This window comes from Pteropus medius, unplaced genomic scaffold (assembly GCF_902729225.1).
Source record: "Pteropus medius unplaced genomic scaffold, Ma_sr-lr_union100, whole genome shotgun sequence".
Classification (NCBI taxonomy): Eukaryota; Metazoa; Chordata; class Mammalia; order Chiroptera; family Pteropodidae; genus Pteropus; species Pteropus medius.
The window spans coordinates 15,834,096-15,857,726 of NW_024354499.1; the positions used below are offsets into that span (position 1 = coordinate 15,834,096).

The 23,631-nt window shown below is 37.2% G+C and overlaps 1 protein-coding gene and 1 pseudogene across 2 annotated transcripts in view; one reads left to right on the forward strand and one right to left on the reverse strand.

Moving 5' to 3' along the window:
- The first annotated feature begins 7,021 nt into the window (after positions 1 to 7,021).
- Positions 7,022 to 23,631, forward strand: part of SMYD1 (SET and MYND domain containing 1) — a 60,815-nt gene continuing 44,205 nt past the window's right edge. For both annotated transcript variants that reach the window (XM_039852397.1, XM_039852396.1), the window contains exon 1: positions 7,022 to 7,285. In XM_039852397.1, the coding sequence (XP_039708331.1) occupies positions 7,149 to 7,285 (137 nt within the window). In that variant the 5' untranslated portion in view covers positions 7,022 to 7,148. The remainder of the gene's footprint in view (positions 7,286 to 23,631) is intronic.
- On the reverse strand, positions 15,627 to 15,745 carry LOC120594702 (uncharacterized; annotated as a pseudogene).

Consider the following 23,631-nt stretch of genomic DNA (forward strand, 5'->3'; position numbering starts at 1 on the left):
ACCAGAGAGAGTGAAGTTTTATGGACTATTAAATAGGGAACCTACTCCTATCATCCTGGAATGTGAGTGCTAAATATGTACAAGCACTTTTTCTTTGCTCTTGTCACTCACAGTGATTTTGAAATGAATGGGTGATGAATGTATATGGAAGGAGAGAGCTCCTCCTAGCCTATTTAACATTGCCAGGCATTAAGCTATTATTATTATTATTATAAAGCAGGGGTTGGCAAATATTTTCTGAAAAAGGCCAGATGGTCTTTGTTGTAAATATTCGACTCTGCTGTTGTAGTGTGAAGGAAGCCATAGACAATATGTAAGCAAGTGAGTATGGCTGTTTTCTAATAAAATTTTATCTATGGTCATTAAAATTTGAATTTCATATAATTTTCATTTGTCACAAAATATTCTTTTCATTCCCCGCCCCGCCCCCCCAACTGTTAAAGAAAGTACAAACCATACTTGGTTCAAAGGCCCAAAGGAACCTTGTTGAACCTGGCCTAAATGAACTTTGTCTCCAGGTACAACAGAGGTCACAACCAGTGATAAGGGGCTGTTCTTTTTTTTTAATTAGTTTCAGTATAGTACATTTAGATATCATCATAAAACGATCCCCTTGCTCCCTCCCCTGACCATGCATGCCCCTATTACATTAATGCTGACATATTCCTATACATGCTCCCCCATGACCATCCATCATCTACTAATTTGTGCTTCTTTAACTCTTCACCCCATTCTCCCAGCCCCCAAACCCCCTCCTCTCTGTCTGTCACCAAATTGTCCACTATATTTGTGAATCTGTTTTTGATTAGTTTGTTCTTTTTATTCCTTAGATTCCTCATAGAAGTGAAATCATATAGTGTTTATTTTTCTCTGTCTGACTTAAATATCTTCTAAGTCCATCAAAGCAATATCTTTTTCCATCCCCTTCCTTTTAGTCTATGTGTGTCTTTTAATCTGAAGTGAGTCTTTTGTATTTTCTCTTCTTAAAGAAGTCCCTCCAACATTTCCTGTAATACTGGCTTGGTGGTGGTAAATTTCTTTAGCTTATTTTTGTCTGGGAAGCTCTTTATTCGTCCTTCAACTCTAAATGATAGCTTTGCTGGATAAAGTATCCTTGGTTGTAGATTCTGGGTCTTTATCCTGTCGAATATTTTGTGCGAAGCCCTTCTGTACTGCATAGTTTCTTTTGAGAAATCTGCTGCCAGTCTTATGGGTGTTCCCTTAAAAGTAACTGTTTTTCTCTTGCTGCTTTTAATATTCATTCTTTGTATTTAACCTTTGGCATTTTAATTATGATGTGTCTTGATGTGGGCCTCTTTGGATCCCTGATTTTTGGAATTCTCTGAGTTTCCTGGGGTTTTATGTCCATTTCCTTCACCAGGTTAGAGAAGTTTTCCATCATTATTTCTTCAAACAGCTGTTCAAAAATCTTGATTTTCTTCAGTTACGCCGATCAGATGGATATTTGGACCCTTAGTAGTGTCCCATATACTCCTTAAATTATTTTTATAGTCTTGGCATTTTATCTCTTGCCATTCTGATTGCTTGCCCTTGGCTTTCCCGTCCTCTAGATAGGACATTTGATCCTTTTCTTTATTCACTTTGTTATTCCTTTGTTTATTCCTTTTAATATACTTCTCATCTCAGATAATGTGTTTTCCATTTCTGACTGGGTCCCTTTTATAATTTCCATTTCTATTTTATGTTTTTTATCTCTTTGTTGAAGTTCTCACTGAATTTATCTACACTTCCCAAAAGTTTACTGAGCATCTTTATGACCAGTGTTATGAACTGGTCTGGTAGATTACTTGACTCCTGCATCTGGTAGATTACTTGACTCCATTCTATCTGGATCTCTGTTCTGTTCTCTCATATGGTTTCTGCTTCTTTGTCTTCTCATTTTGGATGCCTTTCCATATCTGTTTCTATGTACTAAGCAAAGCTCCTAAGTCTCCCGGTCTTCTCAGTGTGGATTTATGAAGTAGGTGTCCAGTGGCACAGTCCTGAGATGAGTTCAGCTGCAGGCCAAATTTAGCCCAAGCCTCTACTCTTCCAGGGCCACCTGTTAAGATTCAGCAAGCAATCCACAGATGCTGTGCTTATAGTTGCTTCAAAAGGCCACACCAGAAACCGAGGCCAGCTGCCTCCAGTGTCAGTCTAGGTGCTGCTCAGCAAGGAGCACCTTGCTCGCTGAGGATATACCTGGATGTGGCTGAGGTGGGGCCATGAGTTGGGGGAGGCAGAGTTTCAGGGAATCCTCTGGGCAGAGCGACCTCTGTTATCCCGTTTGATGACTTCCCAGCTATGGCAGTGATGTGTCCACACACTGGGAGGAGGGAGGGCTCAAGAGAGAACAATGGATACTGCCGGCACCTCTGGACAGAGCGAATTTCTACTCGGCCCTCACTCTGATAATGTCTGCCTGTAAGTCCCTGGTGCCCTCTGTGCACAGCTTAATTGGCACTGGTGCTCAGAGCGAGCAGGTCTGTCACTGTGAAAATCCACTGGCGGATGAGGCCCCTTTAAGAGGTGTCTGCCACTGCCACAACCTCCGTCTCACTCAGCTGCTCAAGACCAGGCAGCCCTGCGTCCTTGCCCTGTCCTACCTTCTGTAGTTGCAGGGTGATTTCTTGGACTTCTCCTTAGTTGTAAGGCTTGTTCATCTAAATCCCAGGTGATTTTTCCTTGCTGCTGCTCCTTGTTTCCATCACAACTTTGATTGGTCGCCAGAGGGATGAACAAAGCCTCTATTATCTACGCCATTTTTTTCCCTTTCTAAGGGCTGTTATTTACTAAATCAGGCTTTAAACACTTATTTCTATATATTTTCAGAATTGCAACATGTCCAACTGAACGGAACACAATCACTCCCTGAAGGCCTCTTAGATTATTTGCTCAAAAGGGCCAAGACAGCAATATGAGTACAAACTATGGTTAAAGATTTGGAGGCTGCAATGTGAAATCTGGTAACATATTCTACCCAAGATGCAGGTTAACAAGTGGAGTTTATAGTGAGAGGATACTTGAAGTCTGTGTCAAATCTTGTGAATGATAACTCTTTCCAAAACAGCTCCCACTCTTGGCCTCTTCATGTCACCTTCTTCTACCTTTGAGGTACATGACTGGGGACCTGGCATTACCCTTGCTTAGCATTACCCTGCAACAGTTGCCCCACTTTATGTATGGGAGTACTAGGTAGTCATAGCAATGTTCTTTGCACGTGTGTAGGGACTGAAGTGGGAGAGAAGTTCGACTGAAATTGAGGTAGATAGAACCATAGTAGTCATCCTTGTCATTTCCTTGTCTAGAATCTCCCAGCTCAGACCTTTCTCCTGGACCAGTTTGAGCTTGAGCTATCTCATTTTCTCCCTTCCTTACCACCTTCTTTATCCAGACTCATGAAAGAAAGAGACTGCAGGGCTAGTAAAATCATTAACGATGGAAAAAGTTTCCTTCTTCTTGGAGTGGAAAAGGGCTCAACAGAAACATGATTGTGAAGGGCTATGAAGCTCAAGTCTACAATCTTAACCACTATACCATTGTCACATGGTTATTTCCACTCTGGCCCCAAGTTTGATCTCATGGGAAATGCAGAATGAATGTACTTCTTCCATACATCAATGTATGACATTGAAGAAAGCTCTCATGTCCTTCCTGATTTTTTTTCTTCTCTGGCTAACCATCTCCAGCAAGGCAATAAGAAATTCTTTTGAAATTCTCGATGTACTTTTCCTGATGACTAAGACCAGCAATTATCAATGGAAGCAAGTACCACCACTTAGGGGGCATCTTAGAAATGTAAGGGGAGCTATATGTGGTTGTCACAGTCATTGTGAGGTACAACTGGCATATTGTAGGAAGGGTCAGGGCCATTAAGAAATATTTGTATTCCAACGGGGGAAAAAATTGGACTGGGAAGACAACAAGGGCAGATGAGCAAAAACTTTTTACATAGAATTTGTATTGATACAACATAGGAAGGCCCCATGTCTCTTTTCCCATTACCAGCCAACAGCCTGATAGCTAACGCCAACACTCCTGGTCTCGATCTTGGACAGAGATGCCAGATGTCTTGCCAAGCAAGGGACACCTTGAAATAGTGTAGAATCTTTGCCCATCCTGCACAGCCTCAAATATCCAGGTGCTCATTTCAGGTAGTGAAAACCGTTTTTATGATTATCTTAGTCTGGAATTCTATTTTATATTTAATTAGAGAGTAGTTTTTATAAAATTTTAAAATACACTAAAATTTTCAGGAATTCAACTTCTTGTTAACTGAAGGAAGATTATACTTTATTTCATTCAGAACTTGACTAAGAGTCAGTCATCATTTCAGAAAACCATGTCACAGATATCAGTGCCCTTGTGGTATTTGTGTTTCCAAATTCAACCTACATTTTTAGCTCTCACTATCACAGTGATTCCACTTAAGAGCAAACATCTGACTTTATCATATTTTCTAATGTAGTTGTACCCGCTAGAGGCATAGTGAGCACTATATTTAATTTACAACAAACATATATAATTTTATTATAAGTAACTTTCATTATATTTCTCTTTTATTAGGTTAGATTAGTGTCTTAGTTCATTTAGGTGGCAATGACAAAACACCACAGACTGAGTTAGCTTATAAACAACAGAAATTTATTTCTCACAGTTCTGGAAGCTGCAAGTCCTTGATCATGGTGCCAGCAGCATGGTCTGGTGAAGGCTATTTTTTAGGTCACAGACTTCTCATTGTGTCCTCATAGAAAGACCTAGGGATCTCTTCAGAGCCTCCTTTATAAGTCATTAATCCCATTCATGGGATTATGAGGTTCTACCCTCATAATTTAAGCACCTTCCAAAGTACTAATACCATCATTTTTGGCGGGGAGGAGAAGGATTTCAACTATTGAATTTGGTGGGGGACACAAACATTCAGAAAATTGGAGTTAGTAATTTATGTCTTTTAGGTATGAACTAGTAGATTATATTATGTATGAATTTCATTTTGAAGTAGCAAAAGATGTTACATAATATTTACTATAATGAAACGTAAGTATAATACTTTATGTGTTAGTTTCATGTTGCTGCTGTAACATTACCACAAATTTAGTGGCTTAAAATAACACAAATTTATTATCTTATAGTTTGGCCCCTTCCTTCATTTTCAAAGCCAGAAATAATAGCATATTCAAATGTCTTGCTGACTCTGACCCTCTTGCTTTTATTGTCACACCTCTTTGTCTGATACTGACACCCCTGCCTTCCTCTTATTCAAATTCCTATGATTCCATTAGGCCCACTTAGACAATCTAGGATAATCTTCTCTTCTCAAGGTCCTTAATTTAATCGAAAAGTCCCTTTTACCATGTATGGTAACATGTTCACAGATCTAGGGATTTGTACCCGGACATCTTTGGGGGACCATTATCCTGTCTATCATGCGTTAATAATATAATACCTGTTCTGATAAGGTTGAGACTCAGAGATAGAACTGAAGCATTGGGCTTAATACTCTCTCTCTTTCCGTTCTTAGGACAGGTAGATTTTGTCCTCAACCTTGGTTTGGGCTGAACCTGTTTCAGGGGTACACTGTTTAGAGTAACATAATCCCTGCCAGGCTGAGGGAAGGCTCTGGTTGTTGCAAGGCCCTGAGTTGCCAGGCTATATGGGTCTAGGCATTTATTTGAAGCTAACCCGGATTAAATAACTCCTTTTAATATATATTTTTTGAAGCATGTAATGTTTACTTTTTGGGGTACCCAACTTTAAATGTCTTAAGTTTTTTTGCTTTTCTGGATACATTGAGAGTCACTGAGATATTCTTTAGCTCTAGGGGCTATGTGTTCTGACTTGTAAATCAGGATATATAGTATGTCAAAGGATATTTGATCTGCTTCTAAGAGTCAAAGAATTTCAGGAGATGCAATTTGGTTGAAGACATATTAGAATTTCTAGCACATCTTGATAGTTTTGGGAAGACAATGTGACAACAATTTTTTAAAAACTAAAATAGGTATCATTTAATGAGTTCTTTATGAAGTACCAAGTACTGTACTATGTCCTTTATACATATTATCTCATTTAATATTCATGACAATCCAGAGAGGTAGAAATTATTACTCTTGTTTTGCAGGTTTTATCTCAAAGTTGTAGTAGTAGGCTCAGAATTCAAATACAGATCTGACTCAGAAGCTAATGCTTGAGAATTACTATACTTAGAGATCTAGAGCACAAGGTTCCCATAAATAGATGCATCGCAGAAACTAAAAATATTACATTGAAGATAAGCCATAGCTCCAGATCTGCAAGTGTCTTTTCGACCTGAGTGAGAGTTGGTATTTAGTTCACTGGAGATTTTAGAATTATCTCTCCCATGTTTTCACTCCTGCATAAGAAGGGCAGGGCATGTTGGTATTTTCCAGGCAATAATAACAGGTTAAAGGGAGATTTGATAGAAAGATAGAAATGAAGGTTTTTATTTTCAGGGCTGGGGTGCCTTGGGAACTGCAGGTAGTACTGGAGAAGAAGAATGCCCCTTGGAGTCTAAATAGTACTGTTATGTGTATGCCAAAGCGATAGTTTAGTGTCTACAATCCACTTTTAATTTTCTAAAAATAGTCCACCCTGGGGGAGAGAATAAGGGGACAAGGGGCCATCTCACTTGAGAAAGTATTAGCCTGACTGATGAAGAGTCCCAGAGCAGCAGGCATCACCTCTCCTATTAGACAATTACAGCTGTCTACTTTGGATTGACAGAGGCATCTGGCTGCTAAAAATACCCTATTGACCAAGTGCTCTCTAATCCAACCAAAGCTGAGCACCACTGCCATCTTAGACTGAACTTCTTCAAAAGGAACTTTTCAAATTTTCAGGCCCAATCCCGGAGCCACACAGTCAGTTTTTGCTCTGTCAGCTTTGCAGGGTGATGAATGACACCCTTCCCACATCACTGTTGTCTTCTTGCTTGACCACCTCTGCCTCCAGGAAAAGTGACAGTGGGGGGAGGTGAGGGCCCAGCGGCGAGAGGGGGAAGGGAAGGGGAGGTGGCTTGTCCATTTATAGGCTTGCTCTTTGGGATGCTGAAGGTGCTGAAATAGCCGCAACGACAAGCGACTTGGCTCAGTGTTAAATATCTACAGTGCTGCCTGAAAGACCGTGAGATGACAATAGGGAGAATGGAGAATGTGGAGGTCTTCATTTCGGATGGCAAAGGCAGGAGTCTGAAGGCCACTAAGGAGTTCTGGGCTGCGGACATCATCTTCGCTGAGCGGGCTTATTCTGCAGTGGTTTTTGACAGGTATGAAATGTGGGGAGTTGCCTTTTTTTCTCCTTTTGGTTTGGTTGGTGCCAAAATCTAAAACTCCTTGCTCTCAAAATCATCAGGACAAGGATAAAATCCAGGTGATCATTTTAAACGAAATGGCATTTCTACCAGTTTTCTGACATAACTTTCTACATAGAGTCATTGCCAATGTGATTTGCTCTGGTCCCTAAGAGTGTTGTTAAAGTAACCAAAGTTTTGGGGCGCTTTCTCACAATATCAGTGAAATTGACTGAGTGGAAGTGCTGGGTGTGGTGAGGGTGGAGAGAAAGGAGTGGAAAAGTGTGTGTGGTGCTGTAGGAAACACTTTCTTACAGAAGGCTCCATGTTTTAACTTCTGGGATATAAGAAATGTATTAGAGGATTAAATAATTGACAAGAATTTAAAAAAGAAATTATAAACACACAAGTAACACTGGGATGTATTTACCTTTGAAAAATTAGAATATCACAAACAGTGTTAGAATCCCTTATCCCTGTCCCCTCCATCTTTTCCCAGGGGTAATTCTTGTTATGATTTTAATGTGTTTCCTTCTAGAATGTTCTTGTTCTATTACATACATATATATTTGGACTTATCAAAATTTAAAGCTGTCTAGTTTCTCTATTATTATTTTGGAAAAATGCTATTATTCTTCAGATGTCATTCTAGAATTTGCTCTTTTCACTAAACATTTTTGATATTTATTCCTATGAAACTGTAAGTCTATAGATGCTTCTTTTAAATATCAAATATCTATTTCTTTAACCCACATATAGATTTATCCATGTTGATTCATATGCTATGTGGATTGCCAATTTTAACCACTGTAAATATTCTGCCATACAAATATGTGAAATTTTATTTATCCATTTCCCTATTGAAAGACACTGTGGGTTCCAATTTTTCATAAAAACAAACATTTCTGCAATTAAAATCCTTGACTATGTCTACTTGTGTACATGTGTGATTATTCTCTAGGATATATGGCTCGAAGAGGAATTGCTGTGCCATTGGGTGTGGTATTTTCAGTTTTAATATGCTCTCCAAAGTGGCTCTATTAAATTTACATTCCCATTTCCCTACAACCCTGTCCATACTTGACTACCACACTTTTAAAGTAGTATAAATTTTTTATTTTTTTTAAAAAACCTACATTGTGATTAAATCATGACAATATTCTCTGATCTCAAAGTTGAGGTGACCTGCCTGACTTTTATGCGGTCTGAATCATGATGGCCTTTGACAATCTAAGGCTTTGTGGTTGGCTCACTATACTGATCATCCTGAGAACGGGCACTGCTTTTCAGAGATAATTTGATATGTTTTATTATGAAGAAATTCTCCTTTTCTCTTGCCTACCAAGACTTTCAGAGAAAAGGCAGTGAATGGGGCATATGGCTGACTACCACCTGAAGAATATAAGGAGGCTTAGGTGATAGTAATAGCTCTTCAGAGAAAGCTTATCCTACTTCATTAATTTATGTGTGTGTGTGCGTTGGGGTAGAAATGAGTGCAGTTAAGTGGTTGTTTGGATTCAAAATTAAGACATAAAAAGCTAGAAAGACAAGATCTCTGAACAATGATCTTGGTGCTGCCATCTTGCCTTCCATAGAATACCACCACTGGGGTCTCTAATTCCCTAAAGGCAATATAGCCAATCGATTTCCTTTCAAGAATGTTTGGAATTGAGTGAGTTTTCCTTCCATTATAAAAATAAAACTTAGGAAGAAAAATATCTTCAGATGAAGATAGCCACTCTTTAACATTGTTGTACATTTCCTTCCAGCTTGTTTTAAAACAGATTTCATTTGTTTGTACTACACAGCTATAATCTTATTATATAAACTATTATTTTTATATAATAATTTAATTGTCTTCTATATTACTATATACACTTTTTAAACATAGTATTTAATGGTTGCATGCTATTCTACTACTCCTTTATGACTGTCCATTTAGGTTATTTATATGTTTTTGTTACTATAAATAATTCATCATTCATTTGAAGTAATAACTACAAAAACAACCTTTGTGTACATTCCAGATAAACTGCTACATAAAAAGTTATTATTATCATAATAGTACTGAAAATTAAGATGATTAGGGTAAGTGATCTTTAAAATGATTTTTAAAAATCTAAAAGAGATACTTTCTAAAGGTGATTTGCCCAAAATTGTCACTGCAAAGATGAGGATATACTTTTTATTTGGATATACATGTCATAGACTGGGGAGATGTCAAAGGAAAACTTTTTCCATGCTGTCTACACTCTCATTTTAGGCTCCTGGTGAGACTCTACACCTGTAGAGGAGACACCTGACTGAGGAGGTAGGACTGAGTTACCCACAAAAGTCATTCTATAAAAGAGGCATGTTCTAATCTATGTGTTAACCTAAAATAAAAGGCCAAAGTGAGAGGCAACAAGCATTTATTTGAGATAAAAAAAAAAAAGAATAGTTATTCAGGGCACACTGATTCAGGCAAAACCCAAATAGTATTCCTATTAGGAGACAAAGGGAATGGGTATTTATGAGAAATGGAAGGAGAACAATTACATCAACAGAAGGAAAGCATTTTTATGGGTGCAGATAAGCTAACATAATGATACTAATTCTAAAGAATGTTTTTAATTTTCAGCCTGGTAGTCATAAAATCTGCTTTCTTGTTATCTTTGCAAACAATTCTTTTGGTATAATGTTGTTTTAGGCCCAGGCATAGGACATGCAAGGCAATTCCTCTGGGATGGTAGCTCTGACTCCGTTTCAGAGTGGCTGTTCATATATATATATTTACACATGTTATTGTAAGCCAGGCTTACTTAGTTCATTTTATGTCAAATTGAATAAGAAGATAAATGATTTTAATCTTGAGAGTGCAAGGACTTCAGCAAGATTAGATCCTTATCTTTTCTCTGCTTGGTCTTGGGAGGACTCCAGGCTTCTGAAGTAGAACTTCCATTTTTTCCAAATTGGAAAATCAATCAGTTGGTTAATCCAGTTGACTCATAGACTGAGATCCAGGGGGCACAATTTTTCACAATATGAATAAAATTGCATCATCACCCTCACCATCATTGTCATTCTCTTCAAACAATACTCACAGCCACTAGATACATGGCCAAACTGGAATAGATTCAGAACTGACCAGCTGATGGAATTTGAAGCATGTTTTACAGTAACATTGGAGAATTTCTCCTAACAGCCATCTACAAATAATAGCTGTCATTTATAGTAAAGAAGATTTTGAACTTTTTTTTTAATTGATCGAAGGATGAGAACCAGGCATCTTAAGCAGAAGTTATAGAGTCAGATTTCAGGTGAAAATGGGGGTGGAGGTGTGGGGAAATGCTAGTCAGAGCCCAAGTCGTTTAAGAATTAATTAGGCCTGGAAACCCTTACCTTTAGAGGCATTGCCTTATAATATGTCAAAACATAGTCTTTGCTTATCACTTCTGAATGGATTTTTGTAACTTTGCTTTTGAAATTGTTATTAATTTCCATTTTGCATTTTTTGTTTTAAGAAATTTTGGAACCATTAAAAGGTATTGGTCCCAAATCGTTTCCTGGTTCACCTACAAGCTTTTAGTCCCTTGACACTGAGCCTCTGTTGTGTAATGAGTAGAATGGGACTTGCAGTGCTGTCTGGAGATGGAAAGGGCTATTTCCAAGATTGTGACAACCTGGCAGAGATGATGTATGTGGAAAATTGGACAATAGAGGGGATTTAAGTCATATAACTCTGAAGATCTTTTCCAGCCTGAGATTCTATAAGTTATAGTCTATGTGCAGCAAGAGATGAGTGCTAGGCTAATATAGGAATGGAGCTTGTTCTGATTATTATTTTATTTAAAGATCAAATACAGGAAAGAGCATGGGAATAGTGCTTGTGAGCAGTACCAGGAGCCAAAAATACTATTTGATTATCCTTTTTAACAGTCCCAGATATCTTGAATTTAGAGTGTATCTAGCTTATAGTTTTCTAACCTGGGTCCATGGATCCTTAGCTAGGGAAACACCTATAATTAGAGAATCAAAGTTTATGTGGATATGCATGCATACTTTTTATTTCTAGGGAGAAAGTCCATAGCTTTCATCACTTTCAAAATCACTTTTAATCCAGAAGAAGGTTGAGACCCATTGGATTTATTCAATCCTCTCTTATAGAGGGGGAAACTGAGGCATAGTGAGGTAAAGAGCCTTCCCCAGGTCACACAGGGCTTAGTTTTCTGGGGCAGAACTGTCTTCTGGGATTTTCTTCAGTCATCATCTCTTACTAACTGCCCTCCACAAGTGAGCCTAGAATTGCATATTTATTTATTTTTTTGTTTTTGTTAGTCCAATTAATAATATTTAATCTTAATAAAAGAAAGGGTATCCATTCATCAATTTCAGAAAAATCAAAATCTGGTTCTGGGGCCTGAAAATGATTAGATCCAGAAACTCAGGTAAAAAATAGGTATATACATTTGATTACATAGGAAAAAAAGTGCTTACAATAACAAACCAATGTATTAGCTTCTTGCTGTTGCTGTAACAAATTACCACAAATTTTGGTAGCTTAAACAACACAAATTAATTATCTTACACTTCTGGAGGTCAGAGATCTTGAATGGGTTCACAGGGCTAGGTTTCCTTGACTTTTCTAGCATCTAAAGTCTGTCTGCTGTGATACGTGATTTGTAAAAAAAAATAATGTAGTCATACATCACATGAAGTTGGGAGGGGTTGGGTATATAGACTTGTGGGACTGAGCCCTTGGAGGATCTGATGCTATCTCCAGGTAGATAGTGTTAGAATGGAGTTGAATTGTAAGATGCCCAGCTAGTGTTGGAGAATTGTTTGGTGGTGTAAGAAACCACCCCCCGACACATTAGAATTGGGTGCAGAATTGAAACTACATTCCTGGGTTCTATAATCAAAGCCAGCAGTAAAACATCTTCTTCCCCTCTGACCTCTTGCCTCCTTCTTCTAAGAACCTGCCTCCTTCATATTAGGTCCATCCCAATGACTCAAGATTATCTCCCCATCTCAAGGTCCTTAATCTTAATTACATCTTCAAAGTCTCTTTTGCCATGTAAGGTAATATATTTGCAGTTTCAAGAGATTAAGAGGACTATTCAGCCTACCACAGCCAATAACATAATTTCTTGTTAATCCAATTTATCACAAAAGATGTTAAGAAGGAGCAAGGGAAAAAAGGAGACAGGGCAGTAAATTATTTTTAAAATTCCTTAGATAAAAATTTGAAAAGCTAATAAAAGATTTTGTTTAAGAAGTTCAAAGTGCCCAAGACATTATGTAAATGTGTATGTGGGTAGGGGAAAACAAAGACGAGAACCTGAGAAAAGTAGAGTACTTTTAAAGAAAGTACTGTTGGCAGGCTTTTTTTAAAAAAAATATCAAACCAGTCATGAGCTTCTTCAGAGTCAGTGAAGACAGCTAGGCTTTTAGCCAGTGTAATTCTAGGTGGGCCTGTGGGAACACCAGAATTAGCCATGGCGTATGCACAAATGCTTGTGTTGCCTTTAAGCTGGTAACAGCTGGTGAATGTGTGGTAGGGGACAAATGATGCTATAAATGAAAGTCATTTAATAAAGAAATTGAAGAAATGCCTGAACAGACCGTTCAGAAAATGAATGAATAACTATTATGTTAAAGTATTCAGGTTACAACAGTGAACGTTTGTACTTGATTATGAGGCTAAGGATAGTAGATTTAGAAATATGTCCTTAATTTGGCCCTTGTAGTTGTGAAGGTAAGACAAGTTGAAATGTCACATGACCTGTTATGAGTTTTATTGCTGAATTTTACCAAATAATCTTTAAATAAAAAAGTTTCGGAATAATTGCCTTTAAACATAGATTAGATCAAATGCCATGTTGTCCCCATAATATTGTCATTCTCACTCATTTGCATCTGAAGATGTGTTCTGAGCATGAGAAGTGGGGTTTGGTTGCAGCTAGAGTGTGGGAAATGCATGTGGATCTGAATGTGGTGTGTGAACCTTGTCACGTGAGTTGTGGCAGATAAATTCTTAAGACTTGCTATTTTAATTAAAAAAAAAAAGATGTTAAAAACAGGCAACTTCTCAAAACTAGAACAATCCAAAAATTTATATAAAACCACAAAAGACTATGAATAGCCAATGCCATTTTGAGAAAGAAGTACAAAGTTGGAAATATCGTGCTCCCTGATTTCAAACTATACTATAAGGCTATAATAATCAAAACAGTATGGTGCTGTATAAAAACAGACACGTGAATCAGTGGAACATAATAAAGAAATAAACTCTCACTTCTATGACCAATTAATCCCCAACAGAAGAGGCAAGAATAGAGAAATGGAAGTGTCTTCAATAAGTTGGGAAAACTGGAGAGACATACAAAAAAAAAAAAAAAAAAAAAAAAAAAAAAGAAAGAAAGAAAAAAAGAAACTGGATCACTATCTTATACCATATGCAAAAATAAACTAAAAATGGATTAAAGACTTAAATGTAAAATCTGAACTCATAAAAATCTTAGAAGAAAATATAGTTAGTAAACTTTTTGACATTTGTTTTAGCAGTATCTTTTTGGATATGTCTACTTAGGCAAGGAAATTTAAAGCAAAAAAAGAATGGGATTACATAAAACTAAAAAGCTTCTGCACAGTGAAGACAATCTATTGAATGAGAGAAGGTATTCACAAATGATATCTCCAATAAGGGGTTAATGTCCAAAATACATAAAGAACTCGTGCAACTCAACATAAAAACATCTGATTAAAAAATGGGCAGAGAACATGAATAAACATTTCTCCAAACGAGATATACAGATGGCCAACAGACTCATGAAAAGATCCTCAACATCACTAATTATCACGGAAGTGCAAATCAAAATCACAATGAGGAGGACTAGTCAAGATGGCATAGAGGGTAGAGTCTTTGTACATCTCCTTGTGTGACCACACCAAAATTGTGACAAAACCACAGAGCAAAGAGCAAGCAGAGTCGCTTCGGGTATGGGTGAACAGAAACCCTATAAGTAGAGAGAGAAATAAGAAATCACCTTAAAATGGTAGGAGATGCGAGGCTGCCCACGCAGGCTGAGAGAGACAGAAGCTATTGAGCTGCAGCCAGCAGGAGCAAACGTTCCTCTTAAAAGAACCATGACCATGACTGGACTTTTGTGACAGACTGACTTGCTCTGAGTTCCGGGGGTGGGGGGGAGGGCGGGGTAGGCGGGAGGGTGAGGGGAGGTGGGCACCAGGGATATATAGTGAGACATTGAGTTGTTGGGCTTTGGGGTGAAGGCTAGAGGGAAGTCTTTCTCCCATGCAGAAGTGCTGCTGGTATCCATTGTTCCTTTGTTGAGCACTCCTCCCTCCCAGCATGCAGATGCAGGTGCTGCCATAGCTGAGACATTATCAAACTAGACAACAGAGGTTGTGCCACCCAGAGGATTTCCTGAAACTCTGCCTCTCCCAACTTGCAGCCCCACCTAAGCCACATCCAATGGTGTCCTTGGTGTGCCCTGTGCCCCTGTTGAACAGCTCCAAGTCTCATACTTATAACAGCTAACCTTGGTTTCTGGCGTGGCCTTTTGAGGCAATTATAAGCACAGCATGGGTGGGAACCATCTGTGAATTGCTTGGTGACTCTTACCAGGTGGCCCTGGAGGGGCACAGCCTAGGGCTAAATTTGGCCTACAGCCATACTCCTCTTAGGACTGTGCCACTGGGCCCCACAGGACATTTATTACACAAAGCTATGCTACTAAGACCGGGAAACTTAGGAGCTTTATTTACATAGTACATAGAAACAGACACAGAAAGGCAGCCAAATGAGGAGGTAAAGAAGCTTGTTTCACATGAAAGAACAGAACAGAGCTCTAGAAAAAGATTTAAACAAAGTAGAGTCAAGCAAGGTAAGAGATGCAGACTTCAAAACATTGGTTATAGAAATGTTCATGAACTTAGGGGAAGAGTAGATGAACTCAGTGAGAACTTTAACAAAGAGATAAAAAAAAAACATAAAAATGGAGATGGAAATTATAAAAGAGAACCAGGCAGAAATGAAGAACACAATATCTGAGATGAAAAGTATATTAGAAGGAATCAACAGAGTGGATGAAGAGGAGGATCAAATCACTGCTATAGAGGATCAGGTAGTGCAGGATGTCCAATAAGAACAGCAATAAGAAAAAGATTAAAAAAAACGGAATAGTTTTTTATTTATTTATTTATTTTATTTTTTTATTTTTTTATCTTTTTAGGCAAGGCAACCCTTGGTTGACCTCACGGATTGCAAAGATCTTGTCAGTTTATAATCTCTTATTGTTTAGTTTTTTATTTTTTACGCCTATAGCATCTGGTCTTCCTAGATGGTCTCCCATCCAAGTACTAACCAGGCCTGACTCTGCTAAGCTTCTGAGATTAGACGGGATCAAGCTTGTTTAGGGTAGCATGGCTATAGACAAAAATGGAGATTGTTTAGGGAGTCTCTAGGACCACCTTGAGTATAACAATATTTGCATCATAAGGGTGCCAGAAAGAGAAGAGAGAGAGAGCAAGGAACTGAAACCTATTTAAAGAAATAATGATGGAAAACCTCCTTAACCTGGTGAAGGCAATAGACATACAAGCCCAGAAAGTGCAGAGTCCCAAGCAAGATGAACCCAAAGAGGTCCACACAAGGACACATCATAATTAAGATGCCAAAGTTTAAATGCAAAGAGCGATCTTAAAAGCAGCAAGAGAAAAGCAGTTAGTTACCTCCAAGAGAGCTCCCATAAGATTCTCAGCCTATTTCTCAATAGAAACATTGCAGGCCAGAAGGGTTTGGCACAAAATATTCAAAGCAATGAAAAGCCAGGACCTGTAACCAAGATTACGCTATCTAGCAAATCTATCATTTAGAATCGAAGGACAGATAAAGAGTTTCCCAGACAAGAAAAGATAAAGGAGTTCATCACCACTAAGCCATTATTACAAGAAATGCTGGAGGGACTCTGTAAGAAGAAAAAAATATGTATCAAAAATATCAATAAAGAATGTCAATAGCTACATATCTATCAACAAGTATTTCAAATGAAAAAGAATTAAATGCTCCAATCAAATGTTAGGATGGCTGAATGAATGAGATAACATAGGCTATCTACAAGAGACTCACTTCAGATTAAAAGACACACAGATGGAAAGTAAAAAGATGAAAAAAGATATTGCATGATGGACCTAGAGGGAATTGTGTTGAGTGGAGTAAGTCACACAGAGAAAGATAAATGCTACATGATTTCATTTACTGGTGGAATCTAAATAACACAGTTAACAAAAAAATGACAGAAACAAACTGATAGATACAGAAAAAATTTTGAGGGTTACTAGATGGAAGGTTTGGGGGGGTTAGTGAAAAAAGGGGACGAAATCAAGAAGTACAAATTGGGAGTTACAAAATAGTCATGGAGATACAAAGTATAGCATAAGGAATATAGTCAAAATGTTATAATAACTATGGATGGTGTCAGAGAGGTACTAGATTTATTGGGGTGATCACTTTGTGAGTTACATAGATGTCTAATTACTATGTTGTACACCTGAAACTAATATAATATTTTTGCCAAGTATAATTGAAAAATAAGAAATATTAAAATAAAGAATCCATCAACAAAACAGAGAGGTAACCAACTGAATGGGAGAAAATATTCATACACAATGCCTCTGATAAGAGTTTAATATTTAAAATACATAAAAAAACTCATACAACTCAACAACAAAAAAAACAATCCAATTAAAATATGGGCAGAGGATCTGACACTTATCCCAAGAAGAAATATAAATGGCCAATAGACATGCGAAGATGCTCAACCTCACTAGCTATTAGGGAAATGCAAATCAAAACCACAATGAGATACTATCTCACACCTGTTAGAATGGCTGTTAACAAGACAAGTAACAACAAATGTTGGAGATGTTGTGGGGAAAAAAGGAACTCTAATACACTGTTGGTGGGAATGCAAATTGGTACAGCCACTATGGAAAACAGCATGACATTCCTAAAAAAATTAAGAATAGAATTACCGTATGATCCAGCAATCATTCTTCTGGGAATCTATCCCCAAATTTGAGAACATTTATCTATAAATATATATGTACCCCGATGTTCATTGCAGCAATGGCCAAGACAACCAAAGTGTCCTTAGATAGATGATTGTCCTAAAAAGATGTAGTACATATATACCCTAGAATATTACTCAGCCACAAGAAAAGATAAAATACTGTCATTTGTGACAATATGGATGGATATTGAGGTAATCATGCTAAGCAAAATAACTCAGACAGAAAAAGTTGAGAACCACATAATTTTACTCAAATGTGAAATATACACATAAACACTCACACAAGAAGGAAAAAGTAATGACAAAAACATAAATGTAAAGAGGGTGAATAAAAATGGTAGTGAATGTGTTTGAACTTAAGTGACCATCAACTTAAAATAGACTGCTATAAATATAGCTTGGTACATATGAAGCATGTGGTAACCGCAAAACAAAAATCTATAAGAGATATACGAGAAATGAAGAGAAAGGAATCCAAATACAGTACTACAAAAAATTATCAATATACAAGAGAAGAGAGCAAAAGAATACAAAAAGGAACAGAGAAAACAGTCAGAAAACAATTAATAAAATGGCAATAGCTATTTGCCTATCGCTAATTACTTTAAATATAAATGGATTAAATGCCCCAATCAAAAGACACGGGGTGGCTGAATGAGTTAAAAAAACAGACTCATACATAGGCTACCTACAAGAGACCTAGTTGAGATCAAAAGGCACACACAGACGAAAGTAAAGGGATGGAAAAAGATATTTCATGCAGACATTTTATAATGATAAATGGATCAATCTGATAAGAGAATAAACACTTGTAAACATTTACACACCCAGTGTCAGTGTACCTAAACATATAAAACAAATATTGACCAACATAAAGAGAGAGATCAACAGTAATACAGTCATCGTATGGGACTTTAACATCCCATTGACATCAATGGATAGATCTTCCAGACAGAAAATCAACAAGGAAACTGTGGCCTTTAATGGCACATTAGACCAGATGAACTTAATTGATATTTTTAGGACATTTCACCCCAAAGCAGCAGAATATACTGCTTTTCAAGTGCACATGGAACATTTTCCAGGACAGGCCACATGTTAGGGCCACAAAAAAATTCTTAGTACATTTAAGAAGTTTGATATCATATCAAGTATCTTCTCTGATCACAATTGTATAAAACTAGAAATCAATTACGAGAAGAAAACTGAAAAACACATAAACATGGAAGCTAAATAACATGACACTAAGTAATAAATGGGTTAACAATGATATACAGAAATACAAAGGATTATTAGGAAATACTACCAACAATTATATGCTAACAAATTGGACAACCTGCAAGAAATGAATAAAGTCCTAGAAACATACAATTTTCCAATGTTGAATCAGGAAGACACAGAAAATATCAACAGAACAATAACTGTTAATGAAATTATATTAGTAACCAAAATATCCCAACAAACAAAAGTCCTGGACCAAAGGGCTTCACAGCTAAATTTTACCAAATTTTCAAAGAAGAATTAAAACTTATCCCCCTCAAACCATTCCAAAAAAATTGAATAAGAGGGATGCTTCCCAAACTCATTTTACGAAACCACCAATACCATGTTACCAAAACCAAAGACACTATAAAAAATATTATAGACCAATATCCATGATGAACATAGATGAAAAAATCCCCAACAAAATATTAATGAACCAAATTCAGCAATATGCTAAAAAGATCATACGCCATCATCAGGTGGGATTTATTCCTGGGATGCAAGTTTTGTTCAATATCTACTAATTAATGACACACACCACATAAATAAATTGAGAAATAAAAACCATATGATCATATCAATAGAAATAGAAGGAGTGCTTGACAAAATCCAACACTGATTTATGATAAAAACTCTCAGCCAAGTAGGAACCCACCTCAAAATAATAAAAGCCATATATGACAAATACAGCTAATGTCATACTCAACAGTGTTTTTCTTTAAAAGCTTTTTCTTTAAGATTGGAAACAAGACAAGGATATCTACTTTCTTTACCTTTGTTCAACACAGCATCTGTAAATCCTAGCCACAGAAATCAGACAAGAAAAAAAAATAAAGCCATCCACATTGGAAAGAAATAAAACTGTCATTATTTGCAGGAGGCATAATACTACATATAGAGAACCCTAAAGAGTCCACCAAAAAACTATTAGAGCTGATAAATTACTTCAGTAAAGTAGCAGAATACAAAATTAATATTCAGGAATAGGGTACATTTGTATACATCAAGAAAGAACTATCAAAAGGAAAAATTAAGAAAACAATCTCGTTTACGATTGCATCAAAAAAGAAAGAAAGAAAGAAAGAAAGAAAGAAAGAAAGAAAGAAAGAAAGAAAGAAAGAAAGAAAGAGGAGGGAGGGGAGTGGAGGGAGGGAGGAGGAGGGAGGGAGGAGGGGAGGGAAGGAAGGAAGGAAGGAAGGAAGGATGGATGGAAGGAAAGAAAGAAAGAAAAGAAAAGAAAACCTAGGAATAAATTTAACCAAAGAGGTATAAGTCCTGTATTCATAAAATTATAAGAAATTAGAAAAAGAAATTGAAGAAGATACAAATAAATGGAAACATATACTGTGCACATGGATGGAACAATTAACTTTGCTAAAATGACTACAATATCCAAAGCAATCTATAGATTCAGTACAATCCCTATCAAAATACCAATGATATTTTTCACAGAACTAGAAAAAATTATCCTAAAATTTATATAGAACCACAAAAGACCCCGATTAGCCACAGCAATCTTGAGAAAGAACGAAGTTGGAAGTGTCATACTGCCTGATATTAAACTATACTACAGGGCTATAGTAATCAAAACAGCATGGTACTGGCATAAAAACTGATATAGATCAATGGAACAGAACAGAGAGCCCAGAGATAAACCCATGCCTATATGATTAATTAATCTATGACAAAAGAGGCAAGAATAACAGTGGGGTAAAGACAGTCTCTTCAATAAATGGTGTTGGACACATACATGCAAAAGAATTAAACTGGATCACTTTATTATACTATATACAAGAATAAACTCAAAATAGATTAAAAACTTAAATGTAAAGCCCAAACCATAAAACTCCTAGAAGAAAACATAGGTAGTAAACTCTCCAAATTGCTCTTAGTAATATATTTTTTTCTGATATATCTCTTCAGGCAAGGGAAACAAAAGAAAAAATAAACAAATGTGACTACATCAAACAAAAAAGTTTTTGCACAGCGAAGGAAACCATCAACAAAAGAAAAAGACAATCTACTGAATGGGAGAAGATATTTGCCAATGATACATCTGATAGGGAATTAATATCCAAGATATGTAAAGAACTCACACAACTTAACATCAAAGGAATAAACAATCTAATTAAAAAATGAACAGAGGATTTGAGTAGAAATTTCTCCAAAGAAAATATACAGATAACCAAGAAACACATGAAAAGATTCTCAATGTCACTAATCATCAGAGAAGAGCAAATTAAAACCTCAGTGGATAGCACTCATACTTCTCAGAATGGCTATATCACTAAATCAACAAACAGCAAGTGTTGGAAAGAATGGAGAAAAGGGAAGCCACGAGCACTGTTGGTGGGATTGTAAACTGGTGCAGCCACCATAAAAAACAGTATGGGGTTCCACACAAAATTAAAAATAAGAGCTACCATATGATTCAGTAATCCAAATTTTGAGTATTTATTCAAAGAAATTCAAAACACTAATCTGAAAAGACATATCCCTATGTTCATTGCAGCATTATTTGCAATAGCCAAGATATGAAAGCAACCTAGGTGTCCATTGATAGACAAATGGATAAATAAGAAGTGGTACATATATATAATGGAATGTTAGTCATAAAAAGGAATGAAATCTTACCATGCAACAACATGGATGGACCTAGAGAGTATTATGCTAAGTGAAATAAATAAAATAGAGAAAGGCCCGCCATATGATTTCACTTACATGTTGAATCTAAAAAAACAAAATAAATGAACAAACAAAACTGAAACAAAGTCATAGATACAGAGAACAAACTCATGGTTGCCAGATGGTAGGGAGGTTGGGAAGCTGTGTAAAAAAGGTGAATAAGTACAAATTGATCATTATAAAATAGCTATGGGAATGTAAAGCACAGTATAGGGAATATAGTCGATAATATTGTGATGGCTATGTATGGTGTCAGGTGGGTATAGACTTAGGGGGATCACCTTGCAAGTTATATAAACGTATAACCATTATACTGTATACCTGAAATTAATATAATATTGAACATCAACTGTAATTGAAAAAAAATTAAGAGATTTTTAAAAAAATAAAAAACATGACAACCTTTGTTCCCCAACTTGCTTTTTATTGGATCCACAGTGTTCTTTTAGGTGGCAAACAAACAAACCAACAAACAAACAAGTAGGCAATCCCTAGGCCTATGTGAAGAGGCAGAACCACCTAACTTTTTACACTAAAGTATATAATAGTGCAAATGTGAATCCAGTGATGTTCCTAAATGGTTTACATGAGCCATTTAAAAAGAACATTGGGTAGATATCATGGGAAAAGGAACCAATTCTGGCCATATTTCTCTTCTCTGCAAAAGCCTTCAATGGCTATGCTTGTCTGCAGAATAAGGACATATTACCGAGAGTTTCATTCCAGGTCCTCCACAGTCTGGTCATCTTTCCATTATTTCCCAATATGGTGCATCCTATGATCTCATCAAACAGCTACTCCTATCTCCTATATATATCTGCTCCCCTACCACATGAAGCCTTTGACTCACGCCAGTGTGTCTCCATTGGAAGAACTTGGCATTCTCTGAGTACCGACTCAGCCCACCTTTAGATGGTCAGGATGGTGTTCCCTCCCCTCCTAGGTGATTGCCTGCCTGAGTTCCTTGCCTCTCCCAATTCACTGGAAGTCAGGTCTTTCTTGATCCCTATAGCAAGTTACCAGCACTCTTGGACAGCATGCCTCACCTTGCTTACACGTGTTTATGTCCCAGCCCAACCTGGGGACTGCTCAAAGGCAAGATTTGTGTCTTGTTTATCTTTAAGACTCTCTATCATTTAGCTCCACGGAAGTACAGAATGAATACCCAATAAATACTCGTGAAAGAAAGAAAAAGTGGAAAGAAAAAGGAAACGAGAGAAGAAATTTAAAATATTGTATAGTTCTCTGGGATGGGATCTTTTTAAAGACATGCCTCCTCCTTCTACTGATTTTTGAGGAGAGACTTCCTGGCTAGCTGAGAGTTTTTATGCAGCCAAGAAAGCCTGAACTGTTGATCCTATTGTCTCTGGCTGTGTTTGTGGAGGGTTTGTCCAACTTGTAGGCAGCTTCTCTTTATGTTTTCTGTCCAGTAACTGGTTATTTCCATACAAGGAGCTGAGCAGCAGCTGCCTTTCCATCCCTCTTGACTCTGACAGATGACATAACCCAGAACTGCAGAGCAAAGCATGAGTAGGGACCCACTGGCTGAAGCAGAGCACTCTTATGCAGGCAAAGTAGGTGGGCTTTGCTCTCTGTACTGGGAGCAGTGTCAGGCATCAGAGACCTCTATGAGAATAACATTCCTGTGAAGATATTGGTCACTACTTTAAATGGTTGTTGGGAAGGTTTAACAAAAGAAAATTGCTAAAACATATCTTTGCAAAGTGGGTCTTTTGGGACTAGAAAAATGAGACTAGGAGGAGAAATGAAACTTGCTGAAGATTACCCGGCCAAGCTGTCTGGTTGAAGCATTCTTTCTTCTGGAATCCAAAAAGTGGTTTTAGGACTTCATTTCTTTTGGATTCTCTCACAAGGGAAGTAAAGAAGGGGAAATATTTCTGTCAAGGAAGTACCCCTGGCCGCCTACAGGGATTCTTTTCTAGTCCGGAGGTCTTCCTCTCTGACAGATGCCTGAGAAATAGTGGATGCTAGAGATCACCTGGCCCAACCTCCCTATATGACAGATGGTAATGGATGGGTGGACCAAGCTGATGTCTGCTGAGCACTCATCCTGTGCCAGGCTCTGAGCTGCCTATTTTATTTGTTATTTCATTTAACCCTCAAAATCACTTTGAGACAGTGGAATTTTGAGCTTCTTTGTAATTTTCTTCTTGCTTGAATTTTAAAAAATAGTATGTTCCTTTAAAAAGTTATAGTCATTAGTCTAGGAGATATCAAGATCTAGATGTTGCTATTCCCATTTTCACATAAGAAAATGAAGGCTCAGAGAGATTAGAGTGC